Consider the following 14,371-nt stretch of genomic DNA (forward strand, 5'->3'; position numbering starts at 1 on the left):
GCTTTTTAGTGGCAGTGAATTGTTACGCGCATCCAGTGACAGAACTGCACCTCAGGAAAGCCCACCTTTAGAGAGGCTCTAGGCTTCCCAAGAAACACTCATGTCAAGAAAATGAAACATGAATATCTCTGCTGATCAGTTGGGCAGTAATGAGGCACTGCAAGATTTGTAGCACAGCATTGAGGATTTTTTGGGTTTACATGCAAAATTGGACATTGCTGATAACCAGAAGCTGCACATTTGTGTAGATAAAAACATCCTCATTGCTGTGATTGCTTTTGAATTGAGGCTATATATGGAGTCTGAAGACTGAATAAGTTCATTTGGTTGCAGAATACAATATGCCGGAATACTTCTCTTTCTCAGTGCTATTAATCAAATGTGAAGTTGGGCAAGTTTGCTGCATGAGCTCAGGAACTGTCTTGAAAATTGTAAAAAACATATTCAAAATAGCCTATGTAATCTGGGGTTTTTCTACAGCAAATCAGATAGTAGGCAAATCAGTTTTCAGAGTTTTCAATTACTTGTTTTGGGAAGTTCATAAAAGTTTATAGTTTTTTTGCCCGCTGGAACGTGCTGTTGAACGTCCCGCTGTGAATCTGTGCTGTGTTGATACACTCAAACATGTGCAGTGTTGAACAGTGGCTTGTACTAAATTTGTTTCTCTGACTATTTTTCTGTATGTCTCAAAATGAATAACTCGTATATCTTTTGTATGTGTAAACCAGACAAGGTGGGCATCATGAACTGGCAGAGCGCCTGGTGGAAATTCAGTATGAACTCACAGACAGGTTAGCTTTCTATCTCTGTGGCAGGAAACCAGGTAAGTAAAAAAAAAAAACAAACACCAAAAAACCCCCAAAAAACAACAAAAAAACCCCAAACCTACACTCCCAAGATCTTTTAGTGTGAATTACAGAACAGTTCAAACTATGGTATATAATGTTTGTGTCAGTGTTACTACTCTTCTTACCTGCATTTCAAATATTCTAACATATAAATTATACAGGAAGAACTAAAGAAAACGTAAGATGTAAGATTAGTGATAATGCATTTAAAATTCAGATAAAACTGCAGGATTTTAAGTATACCTAAATTAAAAATTAAGTTCCTTTCTGTTTTTCCACAAATATATGTTCCGTTCTATAAATAGAATAGCCCTGAAAGTGGAGAAACCTACATAAAAAATCAGATGAATACTGTTTAACTTCAAGTGAATTGCAGCGAAAATATGAATTTTGTGAATGTTGAGTAGTCTGCAGGAGATATTGTAGAACTCTTGTGAGTAGTTTCTTCTCATTGAAATGCAAAAGCAGGGGAGTATTCAATTAAGCTTGTACCTTTTGAACACAAGCACACTTAAAAATTTTTAGCCATTAGGTGCCGTAAAAGCACCTATGTTAGAACTTTTTTTTTTTAAGTGGAATTTTAATACAGTTGATAAGCCTTAATTAGAATCTTTGATAACAGTGGGAAATTGTGGTAGGAACCTTCTTTTAAGACTTGCTATCTTCCTGTAATTGGAAATTGAGTAATTACATGCAAGGTAAATTATTCTATGTTTGCCTGTTGCATATCATCTTGGGTTTCTCATTACCGTGTCTTTTAGTAAAACTGAATACCAGCTGTATATTCTGACAACATTAAAAACTACAGTCCAGTAACAACCTATTAAAGTGCAATTTGTTTTCAACTCTAGAGCACAAAAATGGACAGCACTTTGTTATACCTCAGATGGCAGACAGGTAAGTTGCTGATTCCATGGCATGTCTGAAAACATCAAAATAAAAAATCCTAATAATAATAATAATAAAGTTTCTTTTCCTTTCTGAAACAATTTTTAAGCTTGTTGTCATTCTAACTTTTTAACGTATGCCTCTATTGATCTTGGAAGCTTTTTTTCCCCTAGAAAAAATATTGGCGTTTAAACAAAATCAGAAAATTATAGAAGTTGATGGTATTTGTTAAAATGCAGGGGGAAGGTGAGATAATTACATTAAGGGAACACACATGGGGATTCCTGGGAAACAGATTTTGTAAATAATGTAAGGACCAATTGAGTTAATTTCCTGATACAGCATTTTGAAAGTAATACTTGCAAGAAAGCTGCTTTTTTCTCTGAAAATATTTATGCTTTGATCCAAGTGCTTCTAATTTTTGGTTATGATCAATGAAATTGTATTTGTATAAAACATATCAAGTATTAACCATAAGTCCCTATTTTTCTTTTATTGCTATGCAATTGGAAATAAGGCGGCTGTGAGTAAACTGTTGTTAAACTTACTGCTTGCAAAATTTATATGGAAAACTGTAATAAAATAAAAATTATAGGGAGAAACTGTGTAATAGTTGGTAAAACACTTAGTGTTAACATCTGTAATTTTTTTTAGACATGCTGTGTTTAGCTATTTGATAAAGTACTGTGTGTTTTCAGTGCAAAGTATTTTGCAGAACAGAGTAAGTATCCTTTGCCTCGTTACACAGAGAAGGAAGTTGACATGCAGAGAAAATTACTTGTTCAGAGGTGCTGCTCAGATTGCAGAGCCTGCAGTACAGCCTGACTGCCTTATCTCTGCCTGATGTCCTCCACTGGTCTCTTTTTTTCTTTTTATTTTTTTCTTTTTCTGTTTAGGTGATTGCCTACACAAACTCTGTGATGTCAGTTAATCATACAGAGGTTTTGTTTGAGCCTTTCCATCCTTGTAGGTCAGGGGAGTTTTCCCCTGGGTGATATAAATCTGGACTCAAATTTTGTCAGCTTCCTGATCTGTGGCTTTTATGATAAATTCTGTTGAACTGCACAATTTTCATCTTGTGCCTCATGTTCAAAGCTGGAAACTAGTAGAAGAGATTATTTACTGATCAGTACAAAATAATTTTAAGCATGGCCCTATTGCTGTAGCCATTTGCCAGGCTGGTGGTCACCTACCTCCAAGTAGGTACCTCTCAAGTCCAGTGGAACAAATCCTGTGTGTTTTATGTGGACTCAAGTTTTGGTCAGAATGATCGTATTGTTCAGATTCCTTACAGAAAGCATTTTGTTGCCCTACAACTTGACTGCTTCTTGAGCAGGTATTTATATTCCAAAGGATTTTTGTGATTCTTTTGTTTTAAATTTAAGATTGTTCTTTAGAAAAGCTTAAAAATATACTAATTTGTATATTAGCAATATTAGTAAGATCAATGTGTTAAAACTACATTAAAAATACTAAAAGATTAGGGAGTTTCAAATAAAAGTGACATTTAAATAATTGAATTATTGAAATGTATAATTTGTATTTAAACAAGCTATTAAATGCTGTAGATGTAATGATCACTTTGTGTTTTCATAGCAGTCTAGATTTATCAGAACTTGCAAAAGCAGCGAAGAAGAAGCTTCAGTCTGTAAGTAAAGCTTGCAGTGTGCTGTGTGACACATCTTTGGACATGGCAAACTCGGCACTTCATCTTTCAAGCTGGTTTCAGCTGCCATTAATTTCTGCAGAAATAAATGTCAATTCTGTAGCAAGTTAAAAGTCTGGAGAAAAACATGAAAATAGGCAGAAATGGAGAAGCAGAGATGATGACAAATCCCTGACAGAGAATGAATATGTGTTGGTCTTGTTTGGGGTAATATCACTAGGCCTTTCTCCCCAGTTCAGAACTGTAAACTTTGTTACTTGTCTTGCTCTCATGTATTTTGTATAAACCTGTATGTGAAATGTTACTATTTGCCTTTAACTTTCTGGAAAGCCAGAATAGTGCATTACTGTTTGCTACTAATGCCAGCTCACTAGATTTCTTTATTGAAGTGTTGGTGACCAAATCCTTGTACAAATTAGAGTGGGGATATGTTTTCCCTCTACTTAAAGCTTTTAGCTGAAGCAAATGGTATCAAAGGATAAAAAATTTGCAGTTGGGGAAAGAACAATCCTGGTGATATTCTTCTATTCAACAATGTCAGTTTTTCTCTAAAGGTAATGCTAGTGGTCATAAAAATTCCAGCTAACCAAACCAGTGTGTAGCAGTTCAAGTAGCAGTTAATACAAACCAAATGCGAATACTACTTTAGAACTGGCTTTCTGCTGTTAACGTACTGTTAGTAACTACTTTAAATGCATCACTACCTAGAAGGAGATGGATTCTTGCATTGTATTTTTGCAAGTTGTGGTGGGTTGACCCTGGCCAGCAGCCCAGCACCAAAACAGTTCCTCCCAGCAGGATTGGGGAAAGCATAGGAAGAGCAAAAGCAAGAAAACTCATAGGTTGAGATAAAGGCAGTTTAATAGGTGAAGGGAAAAGAAAAGCAAGTGAAGCAAACAAAATTGCTCAACGCCTCCCACAGGCAGACTGCTGCCCGGCTAGTCTCTGAACAGTCACCTTGGCAGCCCAAAACCAAACTACTTCTTCCTCCACCCCAGTTTTTATTGCTGAAGATGCCATGGTATGGTATGGAATATTGCTTTGGCGGATTCACGTCAGCTGTCCTGGCTGCATCTCCTCCCAGCTTCCTGCCCACCCTGAGCCTACTTGCTGCTGGGTGGTGGGGTGGTCAGAGTCGGGGGAAAAAGGGGATGCTTTGACGTTGGGCAAGCACTGTTCAGCAGTAGCCAGAACAAGCCAGTGCAATCAACACTGTTTTAGCCACAGATCCACAGCAAGCATCATATAGGCTCCAATGAAGAAAGTTGATTCCCTCCCAGCCAGACCCAGTACAGAAGTAGACATCCTGGCTTTATCTGGGTTCAAGAATGATGGCAGTTGGTATTTGGTAAAGAACTCAAACTCTGGAAAAAGCAGGTCTGTTTTTTCTGTAAACAAAGATGAACTGTAGAAAAAGTGTTAGGTTTTTCACCCCTTTTAGTACAGCTCATCCCAGGGAAGGAAGACCAGCCTTGCTTACACTGTCAGTTAGTTAGCAAATCTGGTACCCATTTCTAATGTTAATGCACTGTACGTCAATAAGTGAGACATCCACAAAGCCCTGTGACATTTAATTTCATGTCTGATCTTCCAACAGCTCACTTCTTCGTAACACAACTATCTTTCTTGAACCATCTACTGTAGGAACACAGTTTGAAAAGTGCAAGCATTTTATGAGTCTTCACTGTTCAGTTAAGTCCACATCTACAGTGACATTTGGATACCAAATTCCCCAATAGGTCTACTTCACCCCAAATACACGAGGTCCTTTTGTGATCAGGTAGGACAGGAAAAAAAAAATCCATTAACTAGTAAAGGAAAGGTGTAGAACAGTGTTGTCTCTGTATCTGGCAATCAGGTGGTGGTATATGTCTGCTTAATGAATTACTTCACTATGCAGGCTGAAAAACAAGCAATTATATAGGCTGAAAAACAGCCAGGCGTGATCAGAGTTGTGCTCTTGTATTTTCTGTGTTATAGAGGTCTTATTAAGTTTCATTTATTTTCAAGCTGTAATTATTCTCTTCTACCCTTAGCTGAGCAACCACTTATTTGAAGAACTTGCCATGGATGTGTATGATGAAGTTGACAGAAGGGAAACGGATGCAGGTGAATGAGGCTTTCTGGAATGTGTATAAAATACATTTGAATTGTTACATTACATACAAGATGCTAGTGCAAGCATATGTTCTATTTAAAGTACTTTTGTATTCAGTAATTATTGATAATGGCAGTTTCTTTGTCTTGCATTGTCTGAAGGTGACGTTAATTGAAAAAATCTTGTGTTTTTGCAAAGTAGAGAACCCTCTGGGGAAAAAAGCCTTCCTTTGAATTGATTGTGTTTGTGTTTGAAATTGTGGTCTTTTATTCTTTGACAAGAAACACTGTCAAATAGTACAGGAAGGTTATTCTATCTCTTCTTTTTTTTTTTTTTTCTCTTCCCTGAGCAGTTTGGCTTGCTACTCAGAATCATAGTACGCTTGTGACAGAGACCACAGTGGTCCCTTTTCTTCCCGTAAATCCTGAATATTCCTCAACCAGGAATCAGGTATGGAGTCGTCTTAATACTGTAAAACTATTTTTATTTAACGGGCCTGGTATTCTAAGCAGTATTGCTTTACTGTACTTCATTACTGTAGAATAGTTGCATCTACTTGTAAAACAGTTAAAATAGTTTCACATTTTCCCTGCCCTGGGGCATGCAGCTGGATAATTTAAATCACACTTTTTGCAATAACTGTAATTGAACAATCGACTCACTTTAGGTGCTGTAGCCTTAGTTTTACCTGGGAACTCTGCTGTTCATCTAATACAAGCTGTACTACTTTTTCTGCATTATTCTGTAATTCAGGGAAGACAGAAACTGGCTCGATTTAATGCCCATGAATTTGCTACGCTAGTTATAGATATTTTAAGTGATGCCAAACGAAGACAACAGGGGAATCCTCTCGCTGGTTCAAAAGGTGAGTATGCTTCTGGTTGTCGGCTCTTCTATGTGTAATTCTTCAGCAGTTTAATCAATACCATAGCATCATTTAGGAGTACTAGATGAATGAAGAAAGAGATTTATACCGTTTTTATAAACGATAAGAACTAAATCATGTGGATAGCAGGCTATTGACAACCTGCATTAGGCCACCAAAATAATGCCCAAGGACAGGAGATTTGTCTCTATAAAGTTGGTATTTGTAATACAATTAAATCAAGTGGCATATGTGCAATTCAGGAACATCTTTTTTGTGATAATATAGTAAAACTTTCCAGAATACTGCCATACAGTTTTAGAGTGATACTTCTTTTGATTGGCTGCTAGGATAATGTCTGTGTTTTAGATACTGGCTTTCCTGGCTGCTCTATACATGCAGGACTTCGCTGTAATTTAGATGCTCTTGAGCTTATTGCTCATTTGCCTAAAAAGGTTTACTTTCTGTATTTCTTGAGCATGCTAGATATCAAGGAATACAAATACCTGTGCCAACAACCAGAGCGAGACATAGTTCTAGCCATGATGGAATGAAACAACATACGAACACTAGTTCTCCCACTGGAGAGAAAATACAAAAAAATCTTTTCCAACTTTTAATTTTTGCCTGTATTTTTCATTTGAATGTTGACATCCATTTGTCCAGCGTAGTCTGTTTTGTTTTGGTTCTTTTCCTTATGTGCATTTTATTAATTTGCTAAAGCATGATTCCCACCCATTTAACTTGTCTAAACACTTACAAGAAATGATTTATTTTTTTTAATTACTTTAAAGTATGCATTTCCATTTCTTCTCCAAACTTACTAGTACATTTTTAAATGGTGTATGTTGATCTACAGAGAATGTGGAACTGATACTCAAATCAATCAGCAATCAACATAGTAGTGAAAGTCAGGATAATGACCAGCCTGATTATGACAGTGTTGCTTCAGATGAAGATACGGATCTTGAAACAAACGCAGCTAAATCAAACAGACAGAAGGTAGGTTTGAAATATTTATACACACACCAAATTTTACTCATAAAGGTAATCTGCAGTGACTCTTTGCCCTTGTGAGGGGATTTAACATGCATAAATGACCAGCGAATGAATAATTTAATTCATTTTCAAATTTGTTTCAGAATCATGCCTCAGTCTATGAACTTAAGTGTTGTGATGTAAGGAATTTTTATTGTAAATAAAATGCTCCTCTAGAAAATAATGTGCGCCACTGTGCACGTCTGGAGTTCAGATATAGATTTAATTGCACAGATGAAATAATTGGATCTACCAAAACAGTCTTAATCAGTGATTTCATGGTATTTCACAAACATTTACTGAAGAAATATTTACAGCAGTCCAATAGTGGCTGAGTGTTTTAAACCATTCCTGAAATAATGCAGCATGGTAAAAAAGTGGCAGTAAAGCTAGTAGTTCTAGTTTAATTTTCCCTGGTAACATGCACACTGGATATTTAGTAATCAGTCTTTTATGACTTTCCAGTTCTCTATTACATATTTAAAAAAAAAAAAATCCCTACGAAGGAGTATTGCATCACAAAGGCTGAGACAAATGTTTTTGTGCATAGAGGAGCTAAGAGTTGATTGACATCAAATTTCTTTCATGTTGGACTAAAATTATTTTAATGAATTGATCTCATTAATTTGAACTTAATTTGAAACATGTTTCCTTTGAAGTGAGTACATCAAAAGCTGTCAAAATCTCATTGTCTTGTTTTCTTTTTAATCGGTTTCCTAATGGTGTAAGTATTGATCTCTCACTGTTTATAGAGCCTGGATTCAGACTTATCAGATGGACCAGTGACAGCCCAAGAATATATGCAAGTTAAAAATGCTTTGGTGGCTTCTGAGGTAAAGATTCAGCAGTTAATGAAAGTGAACATCAACCTGAGCGATGAGCTGAGAATCATGCAGAAAAAGGTAACAGGCACAATAGTGTAACCCCTTCATCTCTTGACGTATTTTAAGTTGACCAGAATAAAACTGCTGAAACTGAAGATGCAATAGCCCAATATTAGAATAGTGAGAAAATTTATTTTTAAAATGGAGCTGCTTCAGAATCAGATAGGAGACAATAAGTGTACCTGTGCAGCACATGCTTTGAATGTCTTTTTTGTGGAGGTGATGATGATCTGCGTAGTTCACTTTGATGTAAGTTTTCCAAGTGACAAGACTGTTGTATAAGTCTTGTATGTTTTTGCTGTCCTGCTTCAAGTTAAGCAGTTTTCAACAATGAGTAAGTAAGTTCTAGCACACATTTTACCTGTCTGCGCATATCTATATAACGTACTTCCAACTTTTCCAGTAAATATGTAGTATTTTTTCCATTAATAATCCCAGCTACAATGAAGGGAAATAAAAATCCTAATGCAGTTTGGCAGTAGAAAATAATCTGAAAAGTGGCAATACAATATCAAGTTCTTGTGTACCAGGAGGCCAATATTTATTTATTTGCTTGCGTTTGAATCTGTGGGTAATAGCACTTAAAGGATATAGTGGTAAATGCAATTACTTCTTTAAACCTTCAGTGTGGGGTTGTCTTGACAAAGATAAAGTGTAGGTATCTCATTTACAATATGAGTTACTATGTATAGATAGTCTTATACAGACAGAAAACTGAACATTTTTTGCTAAAATCCTGAGTTTAGAGCTCCAAAGACCCAGTTTGGAAGCCAGACCTTTTAATCCTTATGTGAACAAATCAACGTTTGTTGAATGTTTTGCCAGTGTTCTGGTAAACTGAGATTTTTGTGGGGTAAAGGAGAGTTTATATCTGTATTGAGTTCACTATCCTGTCTGTCATGCTAGCCTAGAAAGGGCTGGCTGCTTCCTTAAATTAATTCTTCCACCTAGTGTTAAAAATCCTGCTTTCCAAATAATTACAATACTGCAAGACTTTCAGTATGTGCTGCAGAAAGCTCTCTCCCTGTAGAGAAAGTTGTTCAATCTGTGCTCCTGCAGAGGGGAACCTGTGCTGAGAGCTTGTTCCCTGTTGTGTTGGGGCAAAGAGGCTGATGCTTTGGAGAGTGGTGGGAACTGTTGAGCTCTTAGCATCTGAGGCCAAGCTTATTCAGCAGATTCAAATATCTTTGTTAATTTGCTATCCTTCTGTTACAATTGTGCTCAGCTTTTCAGATCTCTTGGAAGGGTGAATACTGAGAGGAACCTAAAAGATCTCAGGATGTGTCCTTGGTCTTTTAACAGCTTGTACTGTTTAAGCATTTCTCTGTATCATTTGAATTACCTTTTTACTTATACTGAGTTTCTTTAAACAGATACAGTCTATTTAGGGTTAAAAAATAATCTTTAGGGCCTACGAATGAATGAGACTTTGCTATATTTATGTGGTGTAGCAGAAGAGAGATCACTGCTGTGCTTCAGTTGAACCTGTTTTGAAAGATGGCATAGCCGGGGCTCACTCACCTTGAAGATGAGTTGCACTAATTTTATGTCCTGATGATGTATGTAGCTATGGGGCTTCTTTAACTTAGTGTTTAGCGGCTCTGGGTCGGTGAAGAATGGATATAGCTGTGCGTGTGCAGAATGCAGGGTGAGAGGAAGGGGTAACAGCTGTCTTAGCTCTAAGCTACTGGGAACTTCATTACAATATGGGAATTCTCTGCTGGGTTATTTGTGGCAGGACACCACTACATTTATACTACTTCAGCACTTCTAATGCAGTAGATGTCATTCAGGAGTCTCTCTTTTTAATCATTTTTTTTCTGTGTTATTTTCTAAGCAAGGGCTTAGAAGGTCATAAACTAAAAAAAAAAAAAATCTATCCCCTTTATGTATCACCTTATTAGCCAACTGTGTATCTAATCTTTTGCATGGCAATTACTAAGCAAAAGATGCTAATTAAAGAAGAGGCAAAGCTACAGCTGATGAATGCCACTTTAGAGTACATTCTTCCTGAATAAAAATAAAAATAGTTACGTTACTTTAATGGGCATTCTAATGGAAAAAGATATTTTTGTCATGCGTGTGGATTTTTTTAGGTGCTTATAGGTGGTTAAGAGTTTGGTCTGAGTTTATATTAACTGTTGGCTAAAACTGCACCAAAAGCACATTAATAAAATGTGGAAGAAGTTTGGAAGAAGGAGGCTATAAAGTTGACCTATTTAATTGCCTTTGATATCAAACTTTGGCTCCTGGCTGATCCTCAAATCTTAAAACTTGATGCATCTTACTACAGAGCATGCAGAAAGTGGGGAGAAAAAACACAAATTATCTTGATAGAAGTCTGCGCATTCGATTTAGAGTTCTGGGAATTACTCTAGGCAAAATAGGAATATTTTTTTTTTGACAGAGATAATGTACTTGAAGGTTCATATGATGCAAAGTAAATGCAAGTAGTAAATATTCAATTTCCTGTTTAAAAGGCCATCAGCTGTTTGAAATATTATACTCAGTTATTGTTAGAGAATTGCTGATACTGACTTTTTTTTACATCTTTTCTTTATGATGTGTTAATATAGCAAACTTTGAGTAACTCCACAAAAAAAATAATCACAATTGTTGCATTTTTACTGTCCATCAAATACATAATAATAAAAAGCTTTAAAACTATTTCTTGTTGGCTTCTTAGAAAGCAGTAGCTGATACTTAATTTTCATAAGCTAAACTCTCTTCTTGCTTTGCAGAGCAAGCTTTAGTTTTCTTTGCGCTGCCTCTGGCATCTGTGCTGCAGTTTTGGCATTTTCAAATTTCATAGGCCTTATGTTAGGGTCCTCTTAAGCTCTTGTATTGACTGCTGAAATGGATCACTTTGCTTGAAAAACCTTTGTTGGCAGTCCTTCCCCTCACAACCTCGTTATCTTAATATGATTCATGTGCCAGTACAGCCAGGCTGTAAGAAATAGATTGTGTGGTTTTTAACTGCAACAGCCAATTTTAAGATCTAATTTAGCTTGTATCCCAGCAAAAAGTGCTGAAAATCAGCACATAAATACTTGCAGATCTGGAACATAGATGTTTCTATGCTTACATTAAGCAAGTCAAGTAAATTTTGAAAAAGAAATCAAATCCCAGCTACTAGTAACTGGATTTACTAGTAAAGCTGACAAGCGTGTATTGTATAGTCAGCTTGCTTTTGACGCTTGCTATTAGAAAAACAAAGTCCCACTGCTAAACGTTTCTTTCAGCTTCAAACGCTACAGAGTGAAAATACCAACCTCAGAAGACAGGCCACAACCAATATATATCAGGTCCAAACTGGTTCTGAATACACAGACCCCACCAACAATTCTTCTTTAAAGCGGCGACCATCTGCACGGGGTAGCAGACCCATGTCCATGTATGAGACTGGATCAGGTCAGAAACCCTACCTCCCCATGGGAGAGGTCACATACCCAGAAGAAAGCATAACAAGACTGCAGCCTTTCCCTCCACATGTAAGTAAAACTGCTGATGCTTCTGCATTTCTTCTTATGTTCAGCTTTTCTGTCTATTCCAACTATGCTCGTTTACCAAAGCTGCTCAACTGTCTGCTTCAGAGTGAATTTGAACTGTAAGAATTGTTAATGTTTGCTGTATTAACATGTCTGCAGGAGCTTGATGTTTTGAAAAGTAAAAGCTGTAACAATTCTGGAATACGTAAACTGGAGCTTTTGGCTTCTGCTCAGCTGTTTTTTTTAACCACAATATATATGCCAAATATCAATGTGTGGCTGTTTGAAAACCAGGATGGGGGGGGGAAATAGTATTCCAAGAAGGTAGGTAAAGTTCATGGATTTCTTTCTTGAGATATACAGGCACGTGCCAATTTGTAGAACTTCAGAAGCACCTTTCGGAAATAAAATAAAATTGAAGCTAACTTTTTCACTAGGCCACCAGTTTCTTATTCTGAGTTTGGAACTGGAGGCTGAAGATGGTTTAGATCTGTTAGTTGAACAGATTCTTCTAGTTTAGTATTTTCCTGTATGATGTGCTAATAGCGGAGAGGGAGTTCTGTATTAGCCACAAGGATTCTGCACTGACGTGTTCACACTTTAGATAAGTGACACAACACACACTAGTGCTTATTAAAGTTTTTTTTTTGTGGCTTTTTTTTTTATTGCCCTGTGGGCCCAAATACAGAACAGTATTTTTTTAGGCACATATTTAACATCTGTGGATTTGTTTAAATGTGTTTCCCTGCTGGTAGCAGCATCTTGTATTTCCTTCCAGATAAACAAATAAGCCCTTTAAAACATTTTTGGAAGTTAATGTTTTTTTTGCTTGGCATGAGGGAGGGCAAATGTTCCATGCACATTCCAAAGAAGACGGTTGAGCGCGCCAGGGAATCAGTGCAGAGATTTGTATGCTGGGGTTTTCCCTGTGTTCAATTAAATTAATAAGAACTTTAAACTGTGAAATCTGGATCATCTTAAGTGATATTGGCAAGTTGATATAAAGGCAGTTCTGGCAGCAAGAAATGTCAGAATTCTTTTGTATGTGGCAATGTCTGTGAGACATGACATTACTTTGTGTAAGTCCTTTGGTCATTTGGATTGAAATTTGAATAGAAGTAGAGGTTCTGAAGCATTGATTTATGTGGAGTTAGTTAATTTGGTGTTATGGTGAGTGTATTTTATTCTTGGTGGAATTTAGCACCCCTGGAATATCAATATTAGAATTAACATGAAGTCAATTATATTTTGAAAGAATTAAGTCCACTCAGGCTTAGCCAAATTCTCAAAATCATTCTTGCTTTATGTCATCTCCGTGGTTTTAAGAATGTTCCTTTATTTCATTTAAGAATTTATTTGTGTTTTATTTTTGGTTTTCCCGAGTGTTTTTCTCTTTCCCATTTTTAGATCGGGAGGAGTGCGTTTGTGACCTCCTCTTCATCTCTACCTTCCTTCCCCTCCACGCTTTCCTGGTCAAGGGATGAAAGCACACGAAGGGTTAAGTACCTTCCCAATTGGTCTTTTACCTGGAGGAGGTGGCAATCTCCCTAAAAGCCATAATGCCTCTCTCTCCTCCCCTTTTATGCTGACTAGCCTTCATGCTTGCACGAAGTGGTATTTCATCACTTTCCGTTTCTTCTGCCACATGCTGTGGATACTTGCCTCTCTCTAACTTCACAACGGCTAAAATCTTTAGCATTTAACACCGTGCACAGTTACTCCAGATCACTTGCTCAACTGCGTAACACTGAAAACAGCCAGAAGACAAGTTGGTTGCTGTTTGGAAAGTAATTTGGCAGGAGTTCACTGATATTTCATAAGCCAATATATAACTCTTCCTGCTGACTAAAATGCACTGCATGAGGCGTATGAAGCTCACTGGGTCCTAGCTTTAAAGCCTGCTTTCTTTGAGGGCTATCAGTTCGCACCAATCCAAATTGATACTGATTGACTGTTTATCTTACAGATATTCATTAGTTTGTTTGAAGCGAGTTCTTGAAGCATCCAAACAGATATCCGTTCGTATTGCTCACTGATACATTTAGTGTCAACTAACCTGCTTTCTGCTGACCTTGATAGACAAAAGACTGAGTGGGCATGGGAATTGTTTTTGGCAAAACTCCTTTCAGGGCAAGATCAAAGACACTGAGAGTGTATAAAGGAAGCTTATAATGGTGTTCCATCAGGATCTGCAAAAGTCTGTTCTTAGGATTTTTGTTAGCTACGGTACTGACTAGGAAAAAAACCTGCAGTGTTACCAAGAAACATTAAATGCATTCTATAAGCTTATGTGATTCCAAAGACACTGTCTTTGCCATGGCCTCATATGTGACCTAGTAGCTATTTGAAGAAGCCTCATCCAGCTTCTTAAATTATTTTTTTTTAAACACTGTTCTCTTTTTGTAGTGAGGCACTTAAATCTAGTTTTACTTAAATTCATTTGCTAGAAGGGAGCATAAAATGCTACCTTGCAAAAGGACACATTTAGCAAGGCAAACTGTTTGATAGATGAGCCTGCCCACGACAGCATCTTTTCAGACTATGTTTTATTTGGGATCCTTGAACTAGTTGCAAGTTACATACTCAAAAGAAAGGA

General features: G+C 36.9%; 1 protein-coding gene across 9 annotated transcripts in view; it reads left to right on the top strand.

The window, feature by feature from the left end:
• GIT2 (GIT ArfGAP 2) overlaps positions 1-14,371 on the top strand; it is a 32,595-nt gene that overhangs the window by 7,003 nt on the left and 11,221 nt on the right. For 3 of the 9 annotated variants that reach the window (XM_054218965.1, XM_054218968.1, XM_054218969.1), the window contains exons 7-16: positions 729-823; positions 1,700-1,745; positions 3,333-3,384; positions 5,439-5,511; positions 5,853-5,950; positions 6,254-6,365; positions 7,225-7,367; positions 8,156-8,305; positions 11,530-11,778; positions 13,183-13,272. In XM_054218965.1, coding sequence (XP_054074940.1) covers positions 729-823; positions 1,700-1,745; positions 3,333-3,384; positions 5,439-5,511; positions 5,853-5,950; positions 6,254-6,365; positions 7,225-7,367; positions 8,156-8,305; positions 11,530-11,778; positions 13,183-13,272 — 1,108 coding nt within the window. The remainder of the gene's footprint in view (positions 1-728; positions 824-1,699; positions 1,746-3,332; positions 3,385-5,438; positions 5,512-5,852; positions 5,951-6,253; positions 6,366-7,224; positions 7,368-8,155; positions 8,306-11,529; positions 11,779-13,182; positions 13,273-14,371) is intronic. The other 6 variants (XM_054218966.1, XM_054218973.1, XM_054218967.1 and 3 more) reach the window with 4 other exon arrangements.

This window comes from Rissa tridactyla, chromosome 13 (assembly GCF_028500815.1).
Source record: "Rissa tridactyla isolate bRisTri1 chromosome 13, bRisTri1.patW.cur.20221130, whole genome shotgun sequence".
Lineage (NCBI taxonomy): Eukaryota > Metazoa > Chordata > Aves > Charadriiformes > Laridae > Rissa > Rissa tridactyla.